Below are 26,182 nucleotides of genomic sequence, written 5' to 3' on the forward strand. Positions count from 1 at the left end.
TCTCTGTAGTGTGGTACGGTTTTACTTGTTTGTGAATCTTGTTGGTGGTAAACTAATTCCCATAAAAAACACATTCCCTTTGGGATAAAATCTCCTAATTTAAATTCAGATGTAATATGTCTCTGCGGAAAGGGCTCCTCACTAAAATCTGGGTTTAAAACATTTCTTGGCATGTAATTGAATGTATATTTGCAACAAAACAAAAAACCCTTTGGGATTACTCTCTCGGTGCATATGGAATTGAAACAGTGACCAAGTGCCAGGTTTGAGTTCTGGAAAGGATATTTCTCTTTTGCCTTTTACCAAGGCACATACTTAATGATTTGATAGATTTGACCGCCCAGGCGGTTTTTGTTTAAGATTAAGGATATTTTAGATATGGGGGCTGCTGGATAGCTCATTTGATTATGAATTATATTTAATCTCAGGCGTGGCATGGTGGTGCAGTGTATAGTACTGTCACCTCACAGCAAGAAGGTCTTGGGTTAGAATCCAGGCCTGGGCCTTTCTATGCGGAGTTTGCATGTTATCTCCTTGTCCGCATGGGTTTCCTCCGGGTACTCCGTTTTTCTCCCACAGTACAAAGACATTCAGGTAGGCTAATTGGAGACTCTAAATTGCCCATAGATATGAGTGTGTGAGCGAATGGTGAGTGAATGGTGTGTGTGCCCTGTGACAGATTGGCGGCCTGTCCAGGGTGTATTCCTTCCTCTAACCCAATGCACACTGGGATTGGCTACAGCACCCCCTGTGACCCTGACCATGAATAAGCAGGTATAGATAATCGATGGATGAATGTTTAATCTCATTTTCTGTCAGAATTGCTTTCTAAAGCTTATATAACCTCAGATCACTGCACTAAAGGAAATAAATACTAGGGCATTATAAAAATATTTTGCTTATAGTAATTGTGTATAAATGCTAGGAATTTAATGCATTATATGTACACATTCTAGTAACGTGGTGTTGCACTAGTTGATTTGAAGTTATGTGCGGTATATTTTTTGCATTGAACCACAAACCTAAACCAACCATTGTAAACCTGACAATTTGTCAGAAAATTCTGTAAATATCTAAGATGTCTTTCATCGCACATATATAAAAAAAAAACTCCAGAAAGTGAACTATGCCTTTAAGGAGGTGACACACAGAGGGCTCATGGCACCTCCTACTTCCTGTGAAAGTACTATGGCCCCATTGTTCCTGTTAAAGCCCATTTTTTAAAAAAGGGAACAATACCGCTAGCTGCCACTCCTGCTCAGACCTACAACACACAGTATCAGAATGATGTACCTGTAACACACATAGTATTGATGTAACACACATATTGTTTCGGTAACAGTACCTGTAGCACAGCATCAATTAAGGTGAGGGGTGAGTATGTAAACAGGTATGTACTGATTATCATGATCCTACTATGAACACAAGGTTTTCCAGATTGATATTAAATATGTTTTTGTCCCCTGTAGGGGACATGAGCCTCTGGCCTTAATCTCAAGAAACATTTTCAACTATGGTGAAACCAACAATACAAGGGACATTCAATAAAAATGAAATAAATAATATTACAGAAAATATTTTCACTGCAATGTATTTTTGTCATCCAAGACACTTGTATTATGCTAAAAATACTTAAACATTTTCTGCGGGAAAAGGGATATGCCAAATTATTATTCAAAAATGAGCACAAGTTACAGCTAAATGTTTGCCAACATGTTTCACAGAAACTAAACAAGGCATATTCCATGCCAAGCATACAGCCTGTTTTTCTCTGCTTCTTGAATACCTACTAGTCAGTCTTATTTTCGTCATATTGACATATATTCAGTACAGGCCAAAATGATTAGGCCACCTGTGATTTTTTCAAAAAACCTAAGGTTGAGAAGAATGGGCCTCATTCACCAACCGTTCTTAAGAAGAATTTTCTTCTTAAAACCCACTTACGCAGTTTTCACGAAGATTCTGACATTCACCAATGTTTTCTTATTTAGGATTTGTTCTTAGATAAGAACAGAATCTACGCACACTCAAGTGTTTTGTGCAAAATAATTGGTTATTGTGTTTTCTTCAATTCTACAGTTGTATAATATTATAGGATTTAAATTACAATAATATTTGTATCATTTATAATATTTTTAAATAATTATTTTCATTATTTTACAAAGCATTAAGGTGCCAGATTCCGCCTCAGAGAGTGGTTGCCTCAGCGGGAGTTCATCTGTAAATAAATTATAAAAATCAAACCATTGTAGTGACGTTTTATTTTTGGGGGTTTCAATTATGCAATGTTTGGTCTATACTGCAAAAGCCAATGTTTAAATTTTGAATACAAACTAAGCACTTAGGTAACACTTTTTAAACACATAGACATGTTGAAGAAGAGAACACTTATTCAGAGGCGTCACTGGAGGGGTGACACCAAAATGACTGGCAATAAATTTTTTGTGCAGTGTTTTGTGCAGCGACGGGTTTACTCCGATGCACTTTACTGCCGGTTTATTTAATTAGCGGTATTAATGTGACGAGAAGCGCTTTGTCGTTTGAATGCATAACAGGCAATTCCTCGTGTCCACTCCCACCAGTATTTTTTTTATTTAATTTTTGCCTTTTTTTTTTACTTCATCAGTTGTGCGCCCTACTCCGGATACAGCGTTGCCTGAACGAGTAATATCATCCCATGCATCTTTTTTGTGTTCTTTTATATCCACTACTGACGCTACTAAATATGACAGGTCGTTTACTGTTCACTTCCCGCAGCAAAACCTCCACTTCAGAACTACTGAAGTTTTTCTTACGTTTGGAATCCGGTGCTCCACCGTCTTTAGATTTTCGTTTGGGCATTATTGACTTTGTTCGCTCTCAACTTTTCTTTTCGATTTCTGTGTGTGCACGCTGCCCTGCAGTCTCATGCCCTTTTATGGGTAGGCTATTGGCGGGGCGTTTACCTATGCTAATTAGGAACAACTGGCACGCGCTTTACACTTACTAGGACAATGGGATTCATCATTTTAAGAACACGTGCGAACAATTCTGCGGTTTAAGAACACGTCGTGAATCTGACGTAGACTTTTCTTAGGAATTTTCTCAAGAACTAATTTAAGAAAAGACTTAGGAAGATATTGGTGAAGAGGCCCAATGTTATTAATATATGTGCATTGAATGACAAACCAAAACTGTTAAGCTGAAGAAGGAGGCATTCCAGGCCTGGTTGGTGTTGGTAGCCACTGATTCAGCAGACTGCTACCGGCAGTCTGCTGAATCAGTGGAGAAGCAAAAGCCAGGGCATAGGAGGAGTTTGGAAAGGCCCTGGAGAAGAACTTTTGGTCGGCATTACTTCTGCTCCAAGGCTCCGAAACCAACCGCAACACATCATTGTGTGTTTTTCCTGTGGCCATCTTAAATACCTTACCCAGCATGGCTTGAAGATGTTTGCCCAGATTGGGTGATGCCGAGTTAAGGTGTAGGAGAGAAGGGAAGGGGGGTTAGACTCATTTATGACGAGGATTGGTCTACCTAAAGATTGCATTCAAACTTCAAGGGAAATGTTAGGCATGTAGACGTGCAGGGTCTCTGACCCCCAATATGGTGTCCTGCATCTTCTGGTTTGCCTCTGAGACAAACTCTGCAGAAGGTGAGACCCATTGATTGTCTGCCTAGATTTTCCCCAATCACATTTGCTTTGATGGTTGTTACGGGGAGCCTAGGCCACATTCTTAGAAACAATATAATATTGTATCTAATTCACTGTTTCCCTCTCTAAGGCCATAATCTAAGCAAGTATATCTGACAGGCGTTAGGCTACCTGAGGTTTTAAAAAACAAGATAAGGTAGATAAGATTTCACTCAATTTAATTGCCCCTCTACCGCCATCCCATCCCTCCAACACCCACTTTACAAAATGATTGGATATGCTTCCAATAATTAATGTAATTGTATTTAAAGTCAAAGGACGCTATTTCGAGGAAAGCTGTGTCTAAGATTACTTTTATTAAAATTCATCATTTTGTGTTGGTAGAAATTGAAAAACTAAAAGTTTGTACTTTGGTTTATTGTTCAATAAATGTGCATATATTAACAGAATTCTTCTCTACCTAAAGTAAATAAAATTAATTTAAAAAAAAAGAACAAAAAAAAAAAACTACAGGTGGCCTAATACATTTGGCCTGTACTGTATATATTCATCATGTCTCACATTATGTAAGATTGGACACAAACTTAAAAAAGGGGCAATGTCTTTAAGTGACTACTGCTGACAGTGCTATGTTTCTCCTTGTGACAGTATCTGTAAGAAATTCTCTGTATGTAGCAAGATGATTGGGATAAACATTAGTCGAAAATAAACGTTGGGCAACAAAATTCTCCACTTAAAAATGATGTCTATTTCCATTTCACAGCACATGTAGCAATTACAACAGGGCTCACATAACCTTTTAATAGTATGCACATACAGACCTAGTGAATTAATTTCTCAGACTTCCACATTCCTGCAGATGGTTCTATATTGTGGGTTTGAGCACTTTATTTGATGGTTCAACACCACTGAGTCAGCAGTCATAGGAATTTAAAGATTAACATTTTAAGAAATTAGGGTTTTTAGAAACAATTTTGCTGAAATACAATTTTTGATCAATTTAACATTTTACAATGGCAATGTGTACTGACCTGTCTCAGGTTATGTAAACTGACATAACCACACAGTTAATTACATTATCAAAAAATCTGATTTATATGCTCATGATTTAATTACTGTGCTGAACAATAAATATGATTCATTATAGAACTTCTTGATGTTTCCAATAGAAGACAGATAATCTTAAAAGGCACATAGTCAAGACAATGCCTTACTAAAATGAGTGTTTTATTTATATTTGATCTTGGATCCTCTTTGGTCATAATACATATGAAATTAAGAAACCATAGCCCCTAGTCCCTTAGATCCTCTGGTACCGGCCTTCTGGTTGTTCCAAAAGGACTAAAAAGGCTTTTAGCTTCTATGCCCCCAGCCGTTGGAACACCCTGCCAGAGGATCTGAGGAACACAGAAACAGTAGATGGTTCCAAAAGGAAATTAAAAACATACCTCTTTAGCATGGCCTTTACATAGAATGCTCTTATATGCCCCCGATTTTTAAACTTTTAAAATTTTTAATTTTAAAATTTTATTTTATTTAATTTTATTTTGTTTTATTTAGCTCTCTCGGTATCATGTTTTTGGTATCTCTTTGTACTATTTGTACTGTTTTCTATTTTCTCCACTGTAACACTTTTTAATTACTTCTTTCTTATTTTTATGTATAGCACATTGAGCTGCATCACTTGTATGAAATGTGCTCTATCAATAAAATTTGATTGATTGATTGATAGCAAATTACATTGCTTAAAATAGAAATAGTAGTAACTCTGAAACAGCGATGAAGACTACTTGGGGTAAACAACACTAACAAAGATTGTGATGCAACTCACCACATCATAATTAAAAATTCTAAAACAAACATATCATCGGTACAGCCATAGAGTACAGAATTACAAAAAGCTTTATACAATTATGTTATGTTGCAAGCAATATAGAGGGGAGTGTGTGACAACCTATAAATCTAACTGTTATCAATGTGAAGAAAGCATGGGGAGGAAGACTCTCTTCAAATATATACTACATTGACTGTATTGACTGTAATATATAATGCTATTTTCAGTGTGAAACTACTGTGAAATACTTTTTATTGTGTAATGGATAAAGAAAACTGCAGATGGTTGGTTGGGATAAAAGATGCGATTGGTGTAACTGACCTTTGATCTATTTTTTTGTTTAGATGACTGTTTACAGCTGGTAGTATGAGATTAATTTAGTTGTAACATTTACCATACGCTGTTATCTCTGTAATCTTTGATTGAGCTACTGTATTAAGATGAAAGAAAGGGTAACCTGATACTGCGATCTGAAAAGATGTCAAGAATCCCTGATAGCACAGCCGGAGAAGGAGCAGCAATCTCAGACTCTGAGGATATAATAAAAAATGATTGGTGTAAGTAACATAGCAAGGATACAACGTACAAAATGATGTGACCAGATAACATAATTTATTATTATCCATCCATCCATCCTGGGCAGGGTTGTGGGGGGTGCTGGAGCCTATCCCAGCATGCATTGGGTGAGAGGCAGGAATGCACCCTGGGCAGGCCGCCAATCTATCACAGGGCACCCACACCATTCACTGGGGTTTCATCATACACACAATAATTGTATGGACAATTTAGATTCTTCAATTAACCTACCACATATTTTGTCTTTGGACTGTGGGAGGAAAACGGAAAAAACCCATGTGGACAGGAGGAGAACATACAAACTCCACACAAAGCCCAGGCCAGATTCAAACCCAAGACCTTCATGCTGTGGGGCAGCAGTGTTACACACTGCACCACCATGATGCCCTTATAATAATAATAATAATAATAATAACAATAATAATAATAACAATAATAATAATACGTATTATTATTATTATTATTAGTAGTAGTATTATTATGCCAGATAAAACAAAACGTTTATAACACTGAAACATGCTAGTAAGCCACTTGTTTTAGGTGAACTCATGCAATGAGAAATCCATCCATCACTTCAGCATGGTTATGGTGTGAACAAAAAAAACAAAAACAGGTCCACGTGTACACGTTCAGCAGCTATGTCATATACAGTCTCTAAGCCATTTAAACAATTTAGTACGTTCTTATGATTGGATCATAATTTTGAAAACCTTGAAATCAATATGCAAAATAGGTTTATATGCGCCACCTATTGATTATATAATTTTATCCCGGAAGCACGGCAGTGTAGGAATTTCCGGTTACGTCAGTGCGTCTGGACTCCATTAGGGGGTTGCAGCTGTTTTGAGAGAAACAACAACAAAAACGGAGAGAGAGCCGAGACAGGCAGAGACAGCGCGTTTTCAGCCGGGTTACGAGCTCTGAATCCCGGGAACTGACACCTCCTTTCCAACCCCCGGGCATCACAGGCTTCTAACCACGGCCGCTCTCGGTGAGGAAACTCTGGCCTCCGCTTCCTCCTCCTCCGACTCGGACACCGGCGGAGCGTCGCCGCCCCCGCGGAAGAAACACCGAGCCTCGGCGGCGGAGGGAGCAGGAGAGCCCGGGGCTTCAGCAGGGACAGTGGGCCTCTCTGCAGTTGTTTTAGGACTTGCAACTTCTCCACACCCTCCCGGACCCCCTGCTATCCACATTAACCGAACTATCGTAAATAACATCAACAGTAACATCATGCAGGCCAACGGGGCAGGACAGGCACAGGACTCGGAGCTTTCCTGCCTGAATAGCGCACAGAATGGGGAGTCATCCTCGGCCAGCGGAGCGCATTCTAATGGGCTGATTTCTAGCACAAACAATGGAAATACTGTCAGTACTAATAACGGGGCTTCGGCCGGTGTAGCCTCTGGGACCTCAGCCGCCTCTGCCTCAGGCTCGGAGGTCGGTTCCACCATGAAAAAGAAGAAACGTCTCTCTCAGTCGGAGGAAGATGTCATTCGACTGATAGGGCAACATTTACATGGATTAGGGCTTAAGTAAGTAATTCAGTATATGTTTTAGTCCAATGACTAGATAACAGTCATTAAAAATGATAAGCATTGTATATTATTCATGACAAGAGCAATATTGATTGGTAACCTTAGTTTTAAAAGAGATAGTCTGGGTTAGACAGACAAACATGGGGGAGGGGGTAGGTAGCTAGCTAGCTGGCTGGCTAGAAGAAGGGGTCCATCTTGCACAATACAGTGCGGTGTCAGTAATGCTGTGATCGTTTAGTTATGGCAGATATATAAAAACAACCCACACAGCACTGACTAAACTATATTTGAATAATAAAACTAGTTGTCCAAACAACAGCGGTTAAATGAGGTGGTTGGTATATTTTGCTTGGATTTAAAACGCAGCAACATTATAGCATATAAATCAACCGAAATGTTGTTTGAATTCAATCATTAATACTTGTTCAAAGGACATATTTCATAAACGTTTGACACATGAAGACACAGGATTCAAATTAACCTATAATTCATCTAGACTCAAATGTGTAGGCATTTAGCAAGCTGTCTAGGCTATGGTAAATGCATTTGGATTTGTTGTTTTTGCTCAAAACCACGTAGAATGACAAAAGCTGTCATATTTTTTCTAACGTCATTTGTTCTTCGTGCTGTGTTCTTGCTTTTGCCCATCCGTAGTTTCTTTGTGCTTTGACTTCTTTTGTTTCGAAACACATGGATATAAGACATTAAGCAGGTTTTTCATGTGAAGCAGGTGATATAATCGGGAATAACAAAGCTTGTAGCTACCAGGCTGTGTTCAGCTAGCCAACCATCTAGCCAGTCTTTGAGATGTCGTCTGCACATAAACACCATTTCCCTAACACATTTTGATCGCCTGACGGGGATGGTGGCAACCTAGGCACGTTACCTGGCTAGTTACAGGAAAAAACAGTGCAACAGTCTCACATTTTGGTGTTTGTATTGATCTATACCTTGTTTATTAGTCGTTTTCTCCAAATCTCAAGTGGCAAGATAATCACTTGAAGACATCGCTTGTATCAGCAATTAGCTAGCCAGCTAGTTAGCTACCTAACAGCAATCCTGACGCACAACCAACCGACGTGTATTGTTGAAACGAAAATAGCTTTATTTCTACAAGGAAATCATTTCTGCTACTGGCCGTCATCCCAGGGTCGTCAGAACTGATTCCCAGTAGTGTCATGTTTCATAGTAGCAGTGGAATGCGCCCCGAACGGACTGTTTTGGATTAGAAACATTGGTGAATCTAATTATAGATAGCGCCTGTTATACCGATTACAGACCTACACTAACCGCACTAATTTTGCATGAGAGCACTGGACATCAACAGACACATAGGCTGTTTAGGCTTTGAAGAGAATAGTATTAAAATTATGTTGACACAATTCGCGTGGTGCTTCCCCTAACGTTGCATTTTGCTTTCTGAAGAACCGCGATGGCACGTTGCTGTGGTTGGGTTGTCCTTGTACTTTGACACTGAGGTTTTGTGTTATTTTACAAATGGCATTTGCTCTCAATAGTGTAGATTCTCAGTGGCTATGAAAACGCTACTGCGCCAGTCAGATCCCTGGCGATGATGTCATTGTACCGGACCCCCCCACCCCCCCCCCATCTCACAAACACACACGAACATGTATAATATGCAAAATGAGGCTACCTGAAGACCGTTTACACAGGTGTTGTGTGGCATAAGGGGCAATACATAAGTTGCGTCTTGCCCATAGTTTTTTTTGGTAAAATCTATTTTTGTTTGTCCTCCAGTCAAACCGTGGACCTGTTGATGCAGGAATCTGGCTGCAGGCTGGAACATCCAGCCGCCACCAAGTTCCGAAACCACGTGATGGAGGGAGAGTGGGACAAGGTGGGATCCGCAACTGCTCTGGTGGGGGAGGGTGCTGGAGTCTGCGGTTACAACACTTAGACAAAATCATTCTGCTCTGGTGAACGACTTAATCATGTTTTATGGTCACTCTCATAATGTTCCAATTGTGTTCATCCTGACCACAAAAGTCTCTCCGGTTCTTAATACTAGAACATTCCGGCTAGTCATACTAGAACATTCTTTTTAAACAAATAGTTATGTTTCCCTGTGTTTGACTTGTTTACCTGGTACTGAAGTGTGCATGCTGCATAGCTGAACTGCTGTCTGTCTTGTTGATAGCTAGCTCAACTATCCATCAAACCAGAGTTATTGCTTTGTTTGTTCAAAATCCATTTGAAAAATTTTATTGAGTCAATACCAGGCAGGATTGCTTTGTGCTCCAATAATACAACAGCATGGTGGGGTCTCACAAAGACAGGCACGATGGCCTTCTGCACAACTGTGGCATTTTATTGACAGTTGTGCTACTGTACACTTCACTGTACAGATATCTTCATTTCCTTTTGATCATCACAAAATAAGTCACTGCAGAAAACCTTATTTTGTACAGACGTACTTTTTTAATGGTTTCCCTGCCACTGGGATTAACTAATTAAGACCCTGTTTAACTAATTAACAAAGAGTAATTTACTGACCAAGGACAATACATTTATTTTTCATCTTCCCTGAAAGGTGACAGAATTTCCCTGGCTCATTGAAGCGGTCAGTAAATATGGGCTCTGGCGAAAGTATGAACATTTTTTTTCTTTCCTCGATAACAAATGATATATTCACATTCACAAAGAAAAATGAAACTGAAATATGTTGCTTGCATAAGCTTTCAGACCTCTCACACCTCTCACATTAATATGTGATGGAAGCACTTTCCCCTGCAATGACAGCATTAGCTTTAAAAAAAAAAATGAAATAAAATGTTAGTTAGTCTTTGCTTGCTGGCTGCTGGGTGATTTCCACCTGTTCTTCTTCACAAGTTTGTTTGAGTTTCTTACAGATCACAATTTGTTTTGTTTTGGGGTTGAGGTCAGGACATAGAGTTAGGTGCACGCAAGGACATTCGCTTTTATTTTTAAGCCTCTCGATGTAGCTTTGTTGGCTCAGTGGTTTGTTGTCGTGCTTGAGCTTTAAGGTCTGTTGCTTGAGCTTTAGGTCTTTAGTGGACTGTGAGGTTTTTTTTTTTTTTTTGTTTGTTTTTTTGCCAGTACTGTATTTGCCTGTGTTTTTCCACTGTAATTTTTTTTCTAACAAGTTTTCCAGTCCCTGCCAAAGAATTGTCCTTGTAGCTTAGTACTGCTCCCACCGTGCTTGTGTGACAAGTTGGACATGTGCAGTGGTTTTCCCACATTTTTGCTGGATCACTCACTTTCTTTCTTGCAACACCCAGGCAGGATTATTTTGAGATGGATGTTTTTAAGTAATGTCTTCATTCTTGCCATATTGCCTTATGGGCTGCATTTATGGTGCGTTCTTGATATTGTTGGCTGATGCACATTTAGCCTACTTCATTCTCAGTCACTAAACACTTTTATAATATTACTGGCCTCACAGTGGCTTCCCTCACCAGTATGTTCCTTGTTTGGTTGCAGAGATTAGATGGGCAACCTTCTCTAGTCAGGGTCTGGTTGGTACAATGCAGCATGAACTTCTTGATGATTAAGCCCACAGTACTCACTGGGATATCCAGTCATTTTGAATTTTTTACATCCTTCTCCTAATCTGTGCCTTCTGATAACTTTGTCCCTGATGTGCTAAGAAAGCGCTGTCTGTCTTTTCTTACCATAATCCTCACAAAAACGTATGTTAACTCAGGCTGTCAACTGGGCTAAAATATTAAATTGGAATATTGTATGAAACGGCAATTTGATTATATTTGAATATTTATGGAAATTTGGTTGATGATTGCATTGCCATAAAATGCCATAAAAGGGTCAACATAGCTCAGGAGGTAAGAGCGGTTGTCTGGCAGTCGGAGGGTTGCCGGTTCAGTCCCCCGCCCTGGGTGTGTCAATGTGTCCCTGAGCAAGACACCTAACCCCTAATTGCTCCCAATGAGCTGATTGGTACCTTGCATGGCAGCCTTTCACCGTTGGCGTGTGAGTGTGTGTGTGTGTGAATGGGTGAATGAGAGGCATCAATTGTAAAGCGCTTTGGATAAAAGTGCTATATAAATGCAGTCAATTTACCAAAAAAAAAATTAACCAATGTATAGAATATTTTTGACTGCTCTTGTTGTGTGCTATATCCATAAATGGATGCAAGAATGGCACATAGGAAAGTAACATTTTGCTTAGAGTTTAGAGTTTAGTGACCAAACATCCACTATAACACTAGTGTTCTAGCTTTTTTATCTGCATTCAGCGCAGCACAACTGCTGTTTCAAGAGCTCCAGGTTAGGCTACATATGATGTTGTTTGCTCACAATGGCTAATGTGAGCAAACGGCTATGTCTTTACCCAAAACTATATAGCTGTACATTTATAATTTAGCAAAATACAGCAAATGTTTTCAGATGTTAACCTGTCAGGGTTCTATCTGACTAATGAAATCATTGATAGGCTAGAGAAAGCGAAATGTCATCATAGAATGTTCTTTTCATTCCTGCTATAACTTACTTAGCTTACATTACCTGTTGAGAAGAAGGGTAGCCAACTTTGTGTCACTTTTCAGACCTTTCAACTCCCTGAGCCCTCTCCACCAGCCAAAAGTCAGGCTGATGTTTACTCTCCTTTTCCCACAGCTTCTAGCACTCAGCTTTTGAGATGGATAGCAGGGTTTCTTGAGTCTAGTGCTGGCTGGGCTTAGCTGGCTCTCCATTGGAGTTGTGCACTTACAAAGTCAACCATTTCTTCACTGTAACACTAAGTGGCAACCAACTGTGCATCTTATTCGTGAGGGAAAGATGGGCGTACTATTGGCTCAGGAGCATTGTTTGAGCCAGTAGTTTCAGTTCCTGATGTATCAGATGGACACAGTTTATGGCTCTAAATTCATTAGAAATTATGAATTCATAGTCAATATTTTTGTTGTTGTTGAGGAAAACCATTACTTTTACTGTGCATCTTACTGCAAGCTCTGTGGATGCGTTATCTTAAAAAAATATTTGTTAAAAAGTTACATATTGGGTCTTTAAACTTTTGTTTTCTTATTGATCACAGCATACACATTCTGTAAAAACAACCTGAGGAGCAAAATAGACTACATTATCATACTGAACAATTGATGTGATTTTAGCCACATGTTTTAGCAAAACGCATGACAGTCTACCTGGAGGCGTAGATTAAATTACATTTAAATTAGTGTTCTTTCCTGACAGAAAAACAGGGTGTCAAATGTGTGCATGATTGAGCGAGTCTGGTATCTATGCTGAGCTACTGAGAAGTTGGAGCCTTTAAAAAAAAAAAAAAAAAAAAAAGTAGTTGGCAAATAATGAACGTCTTGGCAGTCCAACATGTCGCCATACAGTTGGCTGCTAAGGGATTGTCAGATTTTGATCACTTCATCTAGACAATTCACCTAGGTAGTTGACATTTCAAATTATAGTGAAATACTACAGTTAAGTGCTACATTCATTTTGGACAGTCTACCTTTACTTTTATAGATGACAACTGTCATGCAGAGCAGTTTGTGCTAGGAGCCATGGAAAAAAAAGGCTGACCGTAATGCTTGCAATACGTTGAACTGATATTGATGAACTCTTAACAAATGCAGTGGAAAAACGCTAATGTCAACCAGGTATCGGTTATTGGTCGATCCCTGCTAAGGGGATAAACCCCAAGCTTCACCACAATTTTGATTCTTCCGGCAATGTTTTGCTATTTGCCGTTATGACAAATTTTTCTATGACATAATATGAATCGATATAGTAAAAACGATCAATATACTGTGTATGATCCGGCTAACATGATCCTGCTACGATGTATACATACAGCCAAATGAGGTTGAGAGTGCAAAACTTACTGACATCACATTTGACAGCAGGAAAAACGGCACTAACGTAGGTGATGATGAGGTCAAGCTGGAAACGTAAAGAGTGATGTTGGCAGCATTGCTAGAGAGCAAACATCGTAAGATTGTGGACTTTCAAATGTTTTGCTGTTTCATAATGATACAGATCAATTTTTGCATGTTTTATTGGTTGGATCGGATTGTTGCCGTTTGAACTGACATATTGATTTGAATGTAGTCTCATTCAATTGGAGGCCCCCTGTTGTACAAAGTCACAACTGCTGCTGAAATAGCTACATGCTGCAGAGCAAGGAGTCCTGAAATCATTACCCATTACATTACATTACATGTATTTGGCAATTTTGCTACACAATTTATTTGGCCATTAAACAACAAACTGCTAAACCATGTAAAAAATAAATGATGCATCTAAACGCGTTACTTCATCTGAATTTATTTTGAAGTAGTGTTTTCCCCCAGCACTGTATAGTCCTTGAGCAGTCCTTGTCTTTCGAGCTCTCAAGCCCTTGAGTACTCATGCCAGTCCCTACTGTATAGCTGTCTTTACAGCCATTTGGAAAGCATGGTGCTTGTCAGGTCAGAATCATTTTTGAACCTTTAAAGCATTTTACATTTCCCTTTTAAAATGTAATTTTAACAAAACAAACAGGGCATCATGATACCGTTCCTTTTTTTTGGTAAGAGGTTTATTCTCATGTACCACATATCAAGCTTTTCTTAGCAGAATCATGTGAATACCTGTGAATTACCTGTTGACTTTGTTGACCATTTTCTTCTTGGGGTCAGCTGAGATGTGTTTACAACAGTTCTGATTCATTTCAAAAACCTATGAGCTTCACAAAATATGAAATTTATCTTTACTGGCAGCATTTAGCCTACTTTTTTGAGGTGGTATCACTGAAATTGAGTAGTGTATGCGAGTACAGTTGAAATTTTAAAGGACATTATTGCAGTACTTTTGGAAGAATTAGTGGCGTGGTAGAAAGAACATGCAGAACTAATTGACTATCATTGGAATTTGAGAGTTGTCATTTGAAGTGGGTGGGTAGAGCTGGACGATATACCGTAGCGATCCTTATAAAATGTAATAATGATCATTGCCACTATGTGGTGTATTGCCTTTCTTTAAATCTTTGTTTTTGAAATTATACTTGATGCGGTAATAAACATTCAAATTTCAGAGGCCATGTGAAAAATAATCACCACTGTTATCTATTGGGTGTTGATAAGACAGCCAATCAGCAGCAAGGTTTTACAGTTTCCATGGGATGATGTGATTGGTTTTTGTCAATCACACAAAAAATTTAAGGCCTATCATGAATAAACATGATGCATGGTGATGTTAAGTAAAACAATGATCTAGAGAGCTAACTCAAAAGCTATCTTTCCAGTCTGTCCTTGCAAGAAAATATGGCAACATACCTTGCGTAATTGAATAACATTAAGTTACTCAATTCAGCATGATAAATGTCAAACCTGCTTCTTACATATGCGTTAGGAAGCCCTGTTTAGAATGTCACCAGTGTCGTCTTGACCACCAACATATCGCTAATACATTATTCCAAAAAATATGCCTCATTTAGTTTGTGAGCTGCCTTGTGGCAAGGTAGGAGGAAAAACCCATTGACTCGCACTTGGAACAGAATACCGACAACCTCTGCATAATGTAGTTCACCCAAACAGAATATCCGCCAAGTTACTTCTGTCGGTTTCACCTTTTCCTCTCTGGTTAATTGAGATACCAGAGGTGGTGGAGTTTGATGATGTAAATACAGAGTTTTCTTTATCCTTCATTCACCCAGCGTTATGTTAATGATGAAATGCAGAGCAGTTCTTCATTCTCCAGTCCTAAGAATGTGGTCAGATAAATTAAGTTGGATAGTTATACAGACAAAAAAGTAACATTACAAACCTAATCCATACTTTCTACTTCCAAATGTTTTCTGGCATTTATGAAACGAAACAAGTGTTTTAAGTTAAATTTGCAAAAACCAGGTGGATTGCTGCACTGCTCATGCTGGCCAATTGAGGCATCATGACTCAGGTAAATAGAGATGTTGACGTGGCCTTAGAGAACATTCGTTCTCAAATGTCTTATCAACAATAGACATGAACTCCTATTGAAATGCTAATGTTCAAGTCAAAATTAACCTAGCCTCCTGGTTAAAATTAGATTGCAATAGTGTACCATGTCTAACCAGCTTGCTAATGTTAGAGTTATTCCAATAAAGCTTTGTAAGTTTTGTGCAGATTAAATTTGTGTTATTCATTTCAATGGGACATATCTTCTTCCCTGTGAGGCTCCACACCAAGCATCCATCATGTTGCCACTAAGTCATCCAAACCAGGGTACACATCGAGAAAAGGCTTGACGTGTGCAGAAATTCAAATTAAGCCTGCATTTTTCAATCCAGGATCAGGCCCATGCCAAATTACTACACTTTAGTAGTCACATACCCCCCACACCAACCCCACCTCCTAACAGAGGCCTTATCAGTTAGATCCTCTCCAGTCTCTGATAACAGTGAGTGTTTGAGAGTGCATTGAGAAACCCTGCCTTGAGTTGTTTCAGTGTTCTGAATGAATGCAGGCTTCATATGCCTGTTGGAGCAAAGAGCATGCAAGTTTGCTCAATTGTGTATTATACTTTTCATCCCAGGGCTGTAATTGGGAGCTTTGTGTAGCTGTTCTGCTCAGGTATAATTATGCATGAACTTTGTACACAGCTACAAGCTTGATTATGTGTCTTTTTTGACCCCACGCGCTGAACTGTACATATAGGATCTCTATTCTGGATCTTGGCTTCATGAATCGTGCTGGCCAAAATGTCCCGTGTTTTTGAATTCATGCTGCATGTGATGAAAATGCTGAACTGACTGTTTTCTTTTGCTTTGTTGTGACGCAGGCTGAAAGTGACCTCAACGAGCTGAAAGCACTGATGCACTCTCCCAGCGCTATTGTGGTAAGCCAAACCTGGTCTGACCGACAAGCTGAGCGAAAGAGCCCACAGGTTCTGGATAGGTTTTGTGTAATTGAATGAGCCGACAAATTCTGGAATTGGACTGTAAAAAGCTAGTCAGTAGAATGCTAGTAGTGCTTATCCTTGTTATGACTTCAATCTCTAGCTAGGTATTCATTTGGAAGTACACATTTGATTGTGTGGTGAGCGATAATCACATCCAGAAGCATGTTAAAAGTAGCTGTGGTGTGGGGAAAATATGCATTTGACAAAAACTGCCTGTAGTGTTGATGCTGAGGTTCTTTTCCAATATTAATACATAGCAAAAATTCCCTTTGATTTAATGGCCTTTTCACATGTAGGAAAGTTGCCTTTTAAACTTGAAAATCATCTCCAAGCTGTTATTATATGTATTTGTATATTCATTAGTAGTTGTCATTATTTTGGATTCCAGTGTTTTGTAAATTCTTGACTAAGCAAAGGGTTAGGAAGTGGCCTAGTTTTCTTTGTCAAATACTGAAGTTATGAGACATATGCTACTTTTGAAAATGCTTTGCTGAACTCCTTTAAGTTGTCACGTCATTTGAAGTGCCTATGTGCTGCTGTACTTGTACGGGGCACATCCTATTGGTAAATGCTAAATCTTTGAGCTTAGTGAGTGCTAGCATGGTTCACTTGGACCGTCAAGAAAGGGCATATTAAAATTCTGCTTAAAAATTAAGCTTAGCCTGACTGGTTCCATTTTCTCATCATTTTACAATCTGTGCATGTCATTTGTAAATAAAAGTATAACTAATGTTGATGGACATGTTGTATTTAAAATATTTTTCTTTTTAGTCATGAACCATCACAGTCCACTGTATGTGCCAGCTAGCTAGGCCTATTTCATGCTCCCCTTTGCTCAGAATCAAGTTCTGTCTTTTGCAGCAGTGTGTATGTGCATTGTACCTAGCTCTGTAATTTGCGCAGGTATTTGGACCGCTTCATGTAAAATTGGACCATTCATTTAATTTTTTTCTTGGAATTGTTCTGATGATTTTGCAATTCCATGATATAGGCCTAGGAGTTGATGAATTATCATTATTGTGGCCTGGCAAAAATCTTTGTTCATCTCAGGTCTTCCATCAGCAACCTTTCAAGCCACATATTAAACAATCATTCAGTTAATTGTAGCTATAATTCTGTTGTCATTTAAATATCACTTAATCAGGACATCGATGAATAAAAATCTGCAAATGAAAAGAATTAAAACAAAGAATTCACCGCAAATAATTTTTTTTTTTCCCACGCACACATGCTCGTTGACTTGTCATTGAAATGGTCCCTTTACAAACTATAACAAATAGAGAAAGTAGCAGAATAAATGCTTGTATGCAGAATTTTTCATATTTAAAATAGGTAGACATTTTAAGGACTATAACTGCACAGAGCTGAAGCATATGTTTCAGTAGCTGCATGTTTTTCTTGACATAATTTATATAATATTTCTTTCAATGTGTGAACATAATCCCACAGAAGTGACTTTGCTTCAGAGTTTACATATCTGGAAATCCATTCAGTAAACTTAGGTGTATATATAAAATGGCAGATAACATAAATGACTTTGCTAATTGAATAACTGAGGGCATAAGTTGGCATTAAGTATGTTAAGGATTGCAGCTTTCCAGGAACAGGGGTTCCCAGACAACTTTGATGATTTCTACTCTGCTGCTAATACTCTGTGAATTTAACCGTAATACACTGTGGGGGAAAAACAGTAGCTAACGCAAGTAGTTCGGTATTGTTAGTCATTTGATTAATCATTTTACATAAAGATCGCATTTGCTTTGCTAGAACCAGTACATGACGCATTTGCAGCTTGAACTTACAGTGCATTAGTATCTGTATAGTAGCCTATATAAAAGGCATGTCATCGCAGCAAGGCGTGAGGCGCAGTCTGTATGTCGGCCAACTCTTTCAAATCCCCCGGGGATTCATCCCTACCATGGCACCCTCTGAGCTTACATCCTTTCACTATCTGTTAAACTCTGCTTTTTCCCCTGTCAATGGAGAGCTGCCTGTCTGCACTCCTTTGGAAACAAATAAAAACATATTCTCAAATCACATCAGGGCTCTTGAGTATAACACTCATTAAAATGGAAGAAAGAAGAGGAATGTGCAGTGTATCCAAAAAGTACTGTTCAATGTCTTGCATGTCTCAAACGCAGAGGACTGTTCTGGAGACCCACTATGGAAAGAATGTGAAGGGCATAAAAGTTTAGTGGCTAATATTATCTCCAGGCTGTAGTCTATTTGACTATTTTTGGTTAGTACTTCAAAAAGCAGTTCACGACCCAAGAAATATTTAGGAGCTGAAGGACTTATGCCTGGAGCAGTGAGAAGGGTCTTCACTTCACAAAGGACTGCTTGCAACCAAAACCACTATAAAAGCATTGAAAACCTTGGGATGCATAATGTGCTGCTTGCAAGGGGTTCATATCTGTATTGCATATCACAAAATATATTTTCACTGAAGAATACCTGTGTGGTGCTGGGTGGCCAAACAATCAAACAGGTGGGACCCTCTTGCTGTTTATGTAGTAAAGAAATTCAAAGGGTGAGATCTTGATGTAATGAAGACAGTGAACTGCTTCACCCCTTGTGGTGTCAGTGCGAATGTTTAACTTCTTTCCACCTTGGTTCACAGAGTCTAACTGGCAGACTCTGTGGTCAATGCTATTAATCCCTTCTAGAATTTTAAGTGCTTCTCCCAAGTCTCCCATTGATCACAACTAGACAACTAAATTTGCAACTGCAGTCTCTCTCTGTCAGTCCGGGGCCTGATATTGTGACACTTCTCTACTATTGGTTAGGCATTACAATTACATCTTTACTTTTATGGAGCCAAAATCTGAGTGTGAAATTTTAAATATAGTCCAAGGTATTATAGAGGTTTAGTATGATTTTTGACATGGGGCTGGGTGATTTATTTTGATAATTGTCACAAATATATTTGCTACTGTAACAACAAAATACTATTGAGAGTTATGTTCATTATTCATTTTTTCCTGTTGAGTTGTCTTCATTCCTCAGCCTATGTCATCATGTAGCTTGTGTGCAGAGAAATACAAAAGCCAATCATGCTGCAGGAATAGGCTTGCTCAACAGCTTGAACCTTGCTGTACGATGATGTACACACACACACACACACACAACACTAGTCAGAATGACCAGGCCTGTTGAGCAGGAAAGACACACAAGAAGAGCAAGTATGTGGGTGACAGCGACTGTGAGGAGTGTGGACTCCGAGAGAGAGGAATTTGTTGCTAAGAAAGGTCTCTGCCTGTGCAAGTGTGTTATAGTTCCATATAAAATGAGCAATACAGGAACAAGTTTATGAGGAAGGGGCTTAATGAAACACAGACGATGGTGCTATCGCCGTACAAAAAAAGCATGTTTTATTGCATATCTTGACACAGTGACAGATGCTTTTGTTTATTAACAGTGCTGTGAGTGGTCCAAAGCAGTGAGGTGCCACTTGTGCATTCCCCTTTAAATTATCCCTCCCTGATGCCATGACTTTTATGACACAACAAGAAACACCCCTAAACCTTCTCTGACCTCACAACTTTACTTGCAAGTCGGTAGTTTTCAGTTTCTCTAATCAGCACTCGGTGGTCTTCTCCTTTGACATCAGCTTAATTTGTTTTCATTTTTGAGAACATTAGATCAGTAGCATTGTTTGTTACCAGTTATCAACTATAGACAGGCTATTATTGTGCTGTGTCATTATGTGCTGTCTGTCAGAAAGCTGATGTTGGGGGTGGAGGATGTTTTAATCTCATCCAGTTTACAGCTCATTTGATTATTGGTTATTAACCTGTAAAACAGTGCAGCTGCAGCTACAAGTGCAGCTTTATAGTTATAACATGAGCCGTAATGAAAGTAAGCATTCCAATATGTTTCAGATTAACATTAGTGTGTTTTGACTTCGCTTTCCAAGTTTCATTTCACTTCTGCATGACTTCCGTACCCTGCGGAGTTCGTATTTCAGGTTCCCCTGTATTTGTTTATGGGTCTTTTATGACTGAATGCTAGCTTGTTGGTTCTGTTTTAGATGATGCAATTTTTATGTCAACTGTTTGTTATGTTAAAGACAATGAATATGTAAACCATCAGCCATCAAAGTGCTCTGATTACCTACAGACTAGATAGTATAGAACACCATATCAAGCCTAGTCTTGAAAATGAAGTTTCTGCCTGTACTATGTGACCTGGCAAGGTATTCCACACATTGACTACTACTGCGTGAAAAAATTCTTCCTAATTTACCTTTATCATTTCCATGTCCCATCGTTCTACTTACAGAACTCCACCCAAAGAATCTTTTGTAGTTCACTTGGTTGATCCCTTTATGAATTTAAAAGCCTCAATCAAATCACCCCTGAGTCTCCTTTTACTAATCTTGAAGAGATTAAGCATCTTAAGTCTTTCCTCATGGCTTTTATCTTTCGTACCAGGAATCAATATATATAGGTATAGGTTCATGTGTGACGTTTTAGGGGTTGAGAAATTCATTAAATATGCTTAGTGAAAGCTGATGCTGTGAGCATTATTTAGGTAGAGTTATACCCAATTGGGTTATAACCAACTATATTATATTGGGTAGAGTGACAGATCAGTGGCCAAATATAGCCTACATTCTTTATTTTATGTCTGCAGACAGTTAGTTTGCACATAGGTTAAGTAAAAATATGGAGTAGGTTTATTTAAATAAACATTTAGGCTCGCTTGCCCTCACTGTGTGATATGAGGTACCTATCTCATAATGTAAAAAACTATTTTCAGTGATTTTAGAATTTGTTATTATTATTTGGTCATGTTTAAGAAGTTGAACACTGTTTCTCTGTTTTCATGCATGTAGTGTGACTCGTGTGTGTTTTTTCTGACTCCTGCTGTGGAAAAAGTTTTCTCATCTGTATTGGAACTTGCATGTTTTTCTTCCCCCTTGTTGTAGAATGTGTTCCTTTTCTGTTCTCTAGTGAAACTTGTGTTTATTCACTCACCTGTAATTTTTGTCTAACCTGTAGTGAAACTTTTCTCTCTCCTTTAGCGGATGAAGTTCCTGCTGCTGCAGCAGAAGTATTTAGAGTACCTGGAGGATGGGAAGGTGTTGGAAGCACTGCAGGTCTTGAGAGGGGAGCTCACGCCACTCAAGTACAACACAGAGCGAATCCATATCCTCAGCGGGTAAGCGCCTCCTTCTCCTTAAATTTTATATGCCCCTCCCATTCGTCCAGTTTTATATGCCACACCCGCTCTGCCTCCAGTTTTATATGCCACGCCCACTCTGCCTCCCGTTTTAAATGCCACGCCCACTCTACCTCCAGTTTTATATGCCACGCCCACTCTGGCTGCAGTTTTATATGCCACACCCACTCTGGCTGCAGTTTTATATGCCACACCCACTCTGGCTGCAGTTTTATATGCCACACCCACTCTGCCTCCAGTTTTATATGCCACACCCACTCTGGCTGCAGTTTTATATGCCACACCCACTCTGGCTGCAGTTTTATATACCACACCCACTCTGCCTCCTGTTTTATGTGCCATGCCTTCCATGTGCCCTCCAGAATTATTGGCACCCTTGGTAAAGATAAGCAAAAAAGACCATGGAAAAATGTCATTGTTTATCAGGTTGAACTTGCACATATGAGAGAGCTGTATCTAACCAGTAATGGCAGTAAAAGATTTACCAAGAAAAACATCTCTTTATCAAGGAATTACTGTGTTTCCCAAAAACATGTGCCACAATTAGTAGCAGGAACTTTAGGCTTTAGGAACACAAGTTATTTCACTCATCCAATCAGTATTCCACTGTGGTATGAGGTGATATGAGGTGACACACACACTCCCTTATTCATCCATCAACATGGGGAAGGTCAGGGAACACACAGATTAAATGAGGCAAAAGGTTGTTGACTTTCTTAAATCAGGCGATAGCAAAAAAAAAGGCTAAACTCCACTAGTAGGGAGATAATTAACAGGTTTAATACAACTGAAACTGTGATGAATTTTATCCAGCACACTTTGTTCATTTTAATTAGGAGATAAAATAATTTTGGAGGTTTCTCTATATAATTAAGTCAGCTTTACTTACATAGCTCGCTATTAGCATTTTAACGCTAGTAAAGGTCCATCTCCCCTGTCCTTTGCCCCTGTTGTTGATGTCCTGCTGTTTTGCGATTGGCTTTTGTGCTATTGTGACCTGCGTTTTGCTTGTGTGTGATTGGCAAATTTCCTCAGGTACCTGATGTGCAGCCATGCGGAGGACCTGCGAGCCAAAGCTGAGTGGGAGGGCAAAGGGACTGGCTCCCGCTGCAAATTGCTTGACAAACTGCAGAGTGAGTGAATAGCATGCACCCACACAAACACACACACATACGCACCCACACAAACACACACACATGCACATGCCCAGAATTAAGTGGCAATAAATGGATAGTTACATTTACCTGAATGATGTTATTTTAGTTTTTTGTTATCCTTACGCTTTGACCCCAACCTTTCCCAAGACAAAAAAGGTTCATCCTCAACTTTAGGTCAGAGGGATCCGTTGGTACCATCTTATAGGAACAGTGTCTCATACGATATTGTTGGAAGTTCTGTGCCCCTACGGTTTGAAAATGTGTAATAGAATTGCAGTATTGTGTACTGTCAGTCTTTCATTCCTTCATCCCTTACTTTGTCCATACATTTTCCCCTTGCGAACACCAGAACACCAGACTGCAAGACAAGATATGCAGTGCAAGGCAACGGTACAGGTCTTCAGATATTTTGAGAGAAAGGGCTCAGAAAGATGAAGATTGCTGTCCTCACTAGGTCAAGGCTTTTGTGATGGCCACTCCAGTACTTTCACTTTGTTGTCTTTAAGCCATTTTTTTTTGCAACTTTGGTGGTATTCTTAGGATCATTGTCCTGCTGGAAGACTCAGTTGCGACCAAGTTTTAACTTTCTAGCTAATTTCTTGAGGTGTTGCTTCAGTATTTCTGGATAATCCTCCTTCCTCATGATGCCATCTATTTTCTGTAGTGCACCAGTCCCTTTTCCAGCAAAACACCCACACAATATGATGCTGCCACCCCCATGCTTGACAGTTGGGATGGTGTTCTTCAGATTAAAAGCCTCACCATTTTTCCTCCATACATAGTGCTGATCATTATGGCCAAACAGTTCAATTTTTGTTTCATCTGACCAGAGAACACTCCTCCAAAAAGCTAGGTCTTCGTCCTGGTGATCACCTGCAAACTTCATTCTGGCTTTTCAATGCCAGTCTTGGAGTAGGGGCTTCTTCCTTGTGTGACAGCCTTTCAGGCCATGGCAATGTAGGATTCTCTTAATGGTGGATGTAGATACTTTGGTACCTAATGCCTTTAACTCCTTCACCAGTTTCTTTGTTGTTGTCTTGGGGTTCAATTGAATCTTTCGGACCAAAGTTCATTCAGCCCTGAGAGTTTGTGCCTCCTTCCTGAACGATGCTGTGTCTGTGTGGTCCCAAGATGTTTATATTTGCATACAATTCTTTGTACAGATGCTCGTGGTACCTTCAGTTGGTTGGAAATTGCTCCTAAGGAGGAACCGGACTTGTGGAGGTCCACAATTTTTTTCTGAGGTCCTGGCTGAGTTGCTTGGATTTTCCCATGGTATCAAGGGCAAAGGGCAGTGGCTCTAAAGGTAGGCCCTTAAATACAGAAACAGGTGCCAGTTAACTCCTAATTATGAAAATTGGACTGGCAGAAGCTTCTAAAAAGTCATTATATCAATTTCTGGAATCTTCCAGACTGTTTAAAGAGACAGTCAACTTGGTGTATGTAAACTTTTGACCCACTGGAATTCTAAAATAGTGAATTAAAGCTGAAATAAACCTGTCTCTAATCGATTGTTTTAAAATGATCTCTTAAATGAACAAAGTAGATGACATTAAATGTGCAAAGTTGTGAAAACTGAGTTGAAATATCTTTAGCTTAGGTGTATGTAAACTTTTGGCCTCAACTGTTACTATGGGTAAGATAGCCAAAAAGCGATCAAAAAGTTGGATCATCCCTTTGAGTATTTAAGTCTGTTCATTTTTGTGGGCACTTGCAGATTTTAATTAGGGTGCAGTAGGCTATTAAAATATGCAGTGTAGACATTTTTTTGTAAACAGGCTGACCGGTTAACAACTGCATTTTGTTTTTATGGTAGAAGCTGACTCTATTTAACCCCTCATTTTACAAGATACATGTGATTTAAGTTACATTTCTTGAATAGGCTGCTCTTGCCTATTTGTTATCTGGCTGGTTACAGTTTTATTATTGAGAAGCTATGCTGAACAGACTTAGTTTCAAAATAGTTTGTGTAGAATATTTGCCTTCTGATAGGCCTCTTGTTTTTTGTAGAAATAAACATCCAGTCCGAAAATTAGTTTGATCTTTAACTATTCTGGTTACAGAGATATTTATTCTGTGTGTATTCAACCACGAAGCTTCTATAAAATGCTTCTGGATTATATGGGAATCTCTGGGGTGGGGGGGCGTGTGCTAAATTATAGGAAATGGTCCATATTCAGCAAAAATTGTCCAATCGTCATGAGCCTCATCCTCAGTTTGATGCATTCTCACAGAATCACAACCTCATGGGCATTTTCAGTGCAGAAGCATTGTGGTTCCCAGCCTGATCACAGGATTGACTATCGGAGAGCAAATATGCAGTTTTTTAGAAAAATAAATGGCAATGAAACAACTTTTGCATTGTCCGTCCTGTCTATACAGGGAGAGTACGATAAGAACACCGACGTTGTCTTTGAAACGTATCTGGAAATGTCCATCGAGAACATAAAAGCACCTGGAAAAAGCAGAGGAGCAAGGACACCAACTGAATAGGTTCACAGCGAGTTAGACAGTGCAGAACATTTTTGAGCAAAGTCAGCCATAAAAGCAGTCTGATGGCTTTCTTAGCTACTGAATGGGCTGAAACTAGAGCAGCAACAGACATTGCAGGGTGAAGTGCTATTAGTGATAGCAAAGGTGAATTTCTTCAAGATCTCAAACCAGGGCAGTCAAGTGGTCTCTGAACTCCAGTGTGTATGAAAGGAAGCTGGCCTGGCTGGCGTCTGCTAAATGCTGCAGCTTATGCTGCCAAAGAAGGCCATAAAACAGTTGTCATTTCAGCAGATGCAGTGGTTTGTATAATGTGTTTACTTTTCCACGAAAGGTATAAAGACCTTTTTGTTCCTTCAGTATGGAACAAGATCACGCACAGGATTGGGAGAGGAGGAAAGGAGCAGTGAGGTGGAGAGATATCTGCTGAGCTCTCATTGGGACTCATGCATACATAGGATGTGATTCTGTAACAGCACTTGCTCGTAAAATCTAGTGCTTGTTAAATCTGGAGAGCAGCAAAGATGTACAAAACACATTCATGAAGTTATTTCAGGAATTCGATATCAGCAGCACTCATAAACACATAGAGATATGTACATGCCCTCTGAATGCACTTAAAGCGTATGCTTTGCAAGTGAATAACCTAAGATGCCGTGTGCCGGCCAAAAGAAATTGAAAGCCACCTGTTGTCAGTGTCACTTTGAATGGACTCTCAGGAAAAGATATTTAGAAGCAAACCCGCAGAGTCCTGTTTGAAGGGGATGGAAGAAGTTCTGGATACTAAGCAGTCACCAGTAAACTGGATGGAGGTTCAAAGGCAGCTTGAGTTTACTGGCGTATACCAGGAAAAATAAAGCACCAGAATGTGTTCGCTTGGCAAATGGCCTGAAGTGCACTGATAAGAG

At 39.3% G+C, this 26,182-nt stretch overlaps 1 protein-coding gene across 1 annotated transcript in view; it reads left to right on the plus strand.

Annotated features, from left to right (window-relative positions):
* The first annotated feature begins 6,968 nt into the window (after window positions 1–6,968).
* Window positions 6,969–26,182, plus strand: part of LOC135256904 (WD repeat-containing protein 26) — a 34,908-nt gene continuing 15,694 nt past the window's right edge. The window contains exons 1-5 of the mRNA XM_064339167.1: window positions 6,969–7,573; window positions 9,335–9,434; window positions 16,324–16,380; window positions 21,470–21,606; window positions 22,663–22,760. Coding sequence (XP_064195237.1) covers window positions 7,272–7,573; window positions 9,335–9,434; window positions 16,324–16,380; window positions 21,470–21,606; window positions 22,663–22,760 — 694 coding nt within the window. The 5' untranslated portion in view covers window positions 6,969–7,271. The remainder of the gene's footprint in view (window positions 7,574–9,334; window positions 9,435–16,323; window positions 16,381–21,469; window positions 21,607–22,662; window positions 22,761–26,182) is intronic.

The sequence above is a fragment of the Anguilla rostrata genome, chromosome 6 (assembly GCF_018555375.3).
Source record: "Anguilla rostrata isolate EN2019 chromosome 6, ASM1855537v3, whole genome shotgun sequence".
Lineage (NCBI taxonomy): Eukaryota > Metazoa > Chordata > Actinopteri > Anguilliformes > Anguillidae > Anguilla > Anguilla rostrata.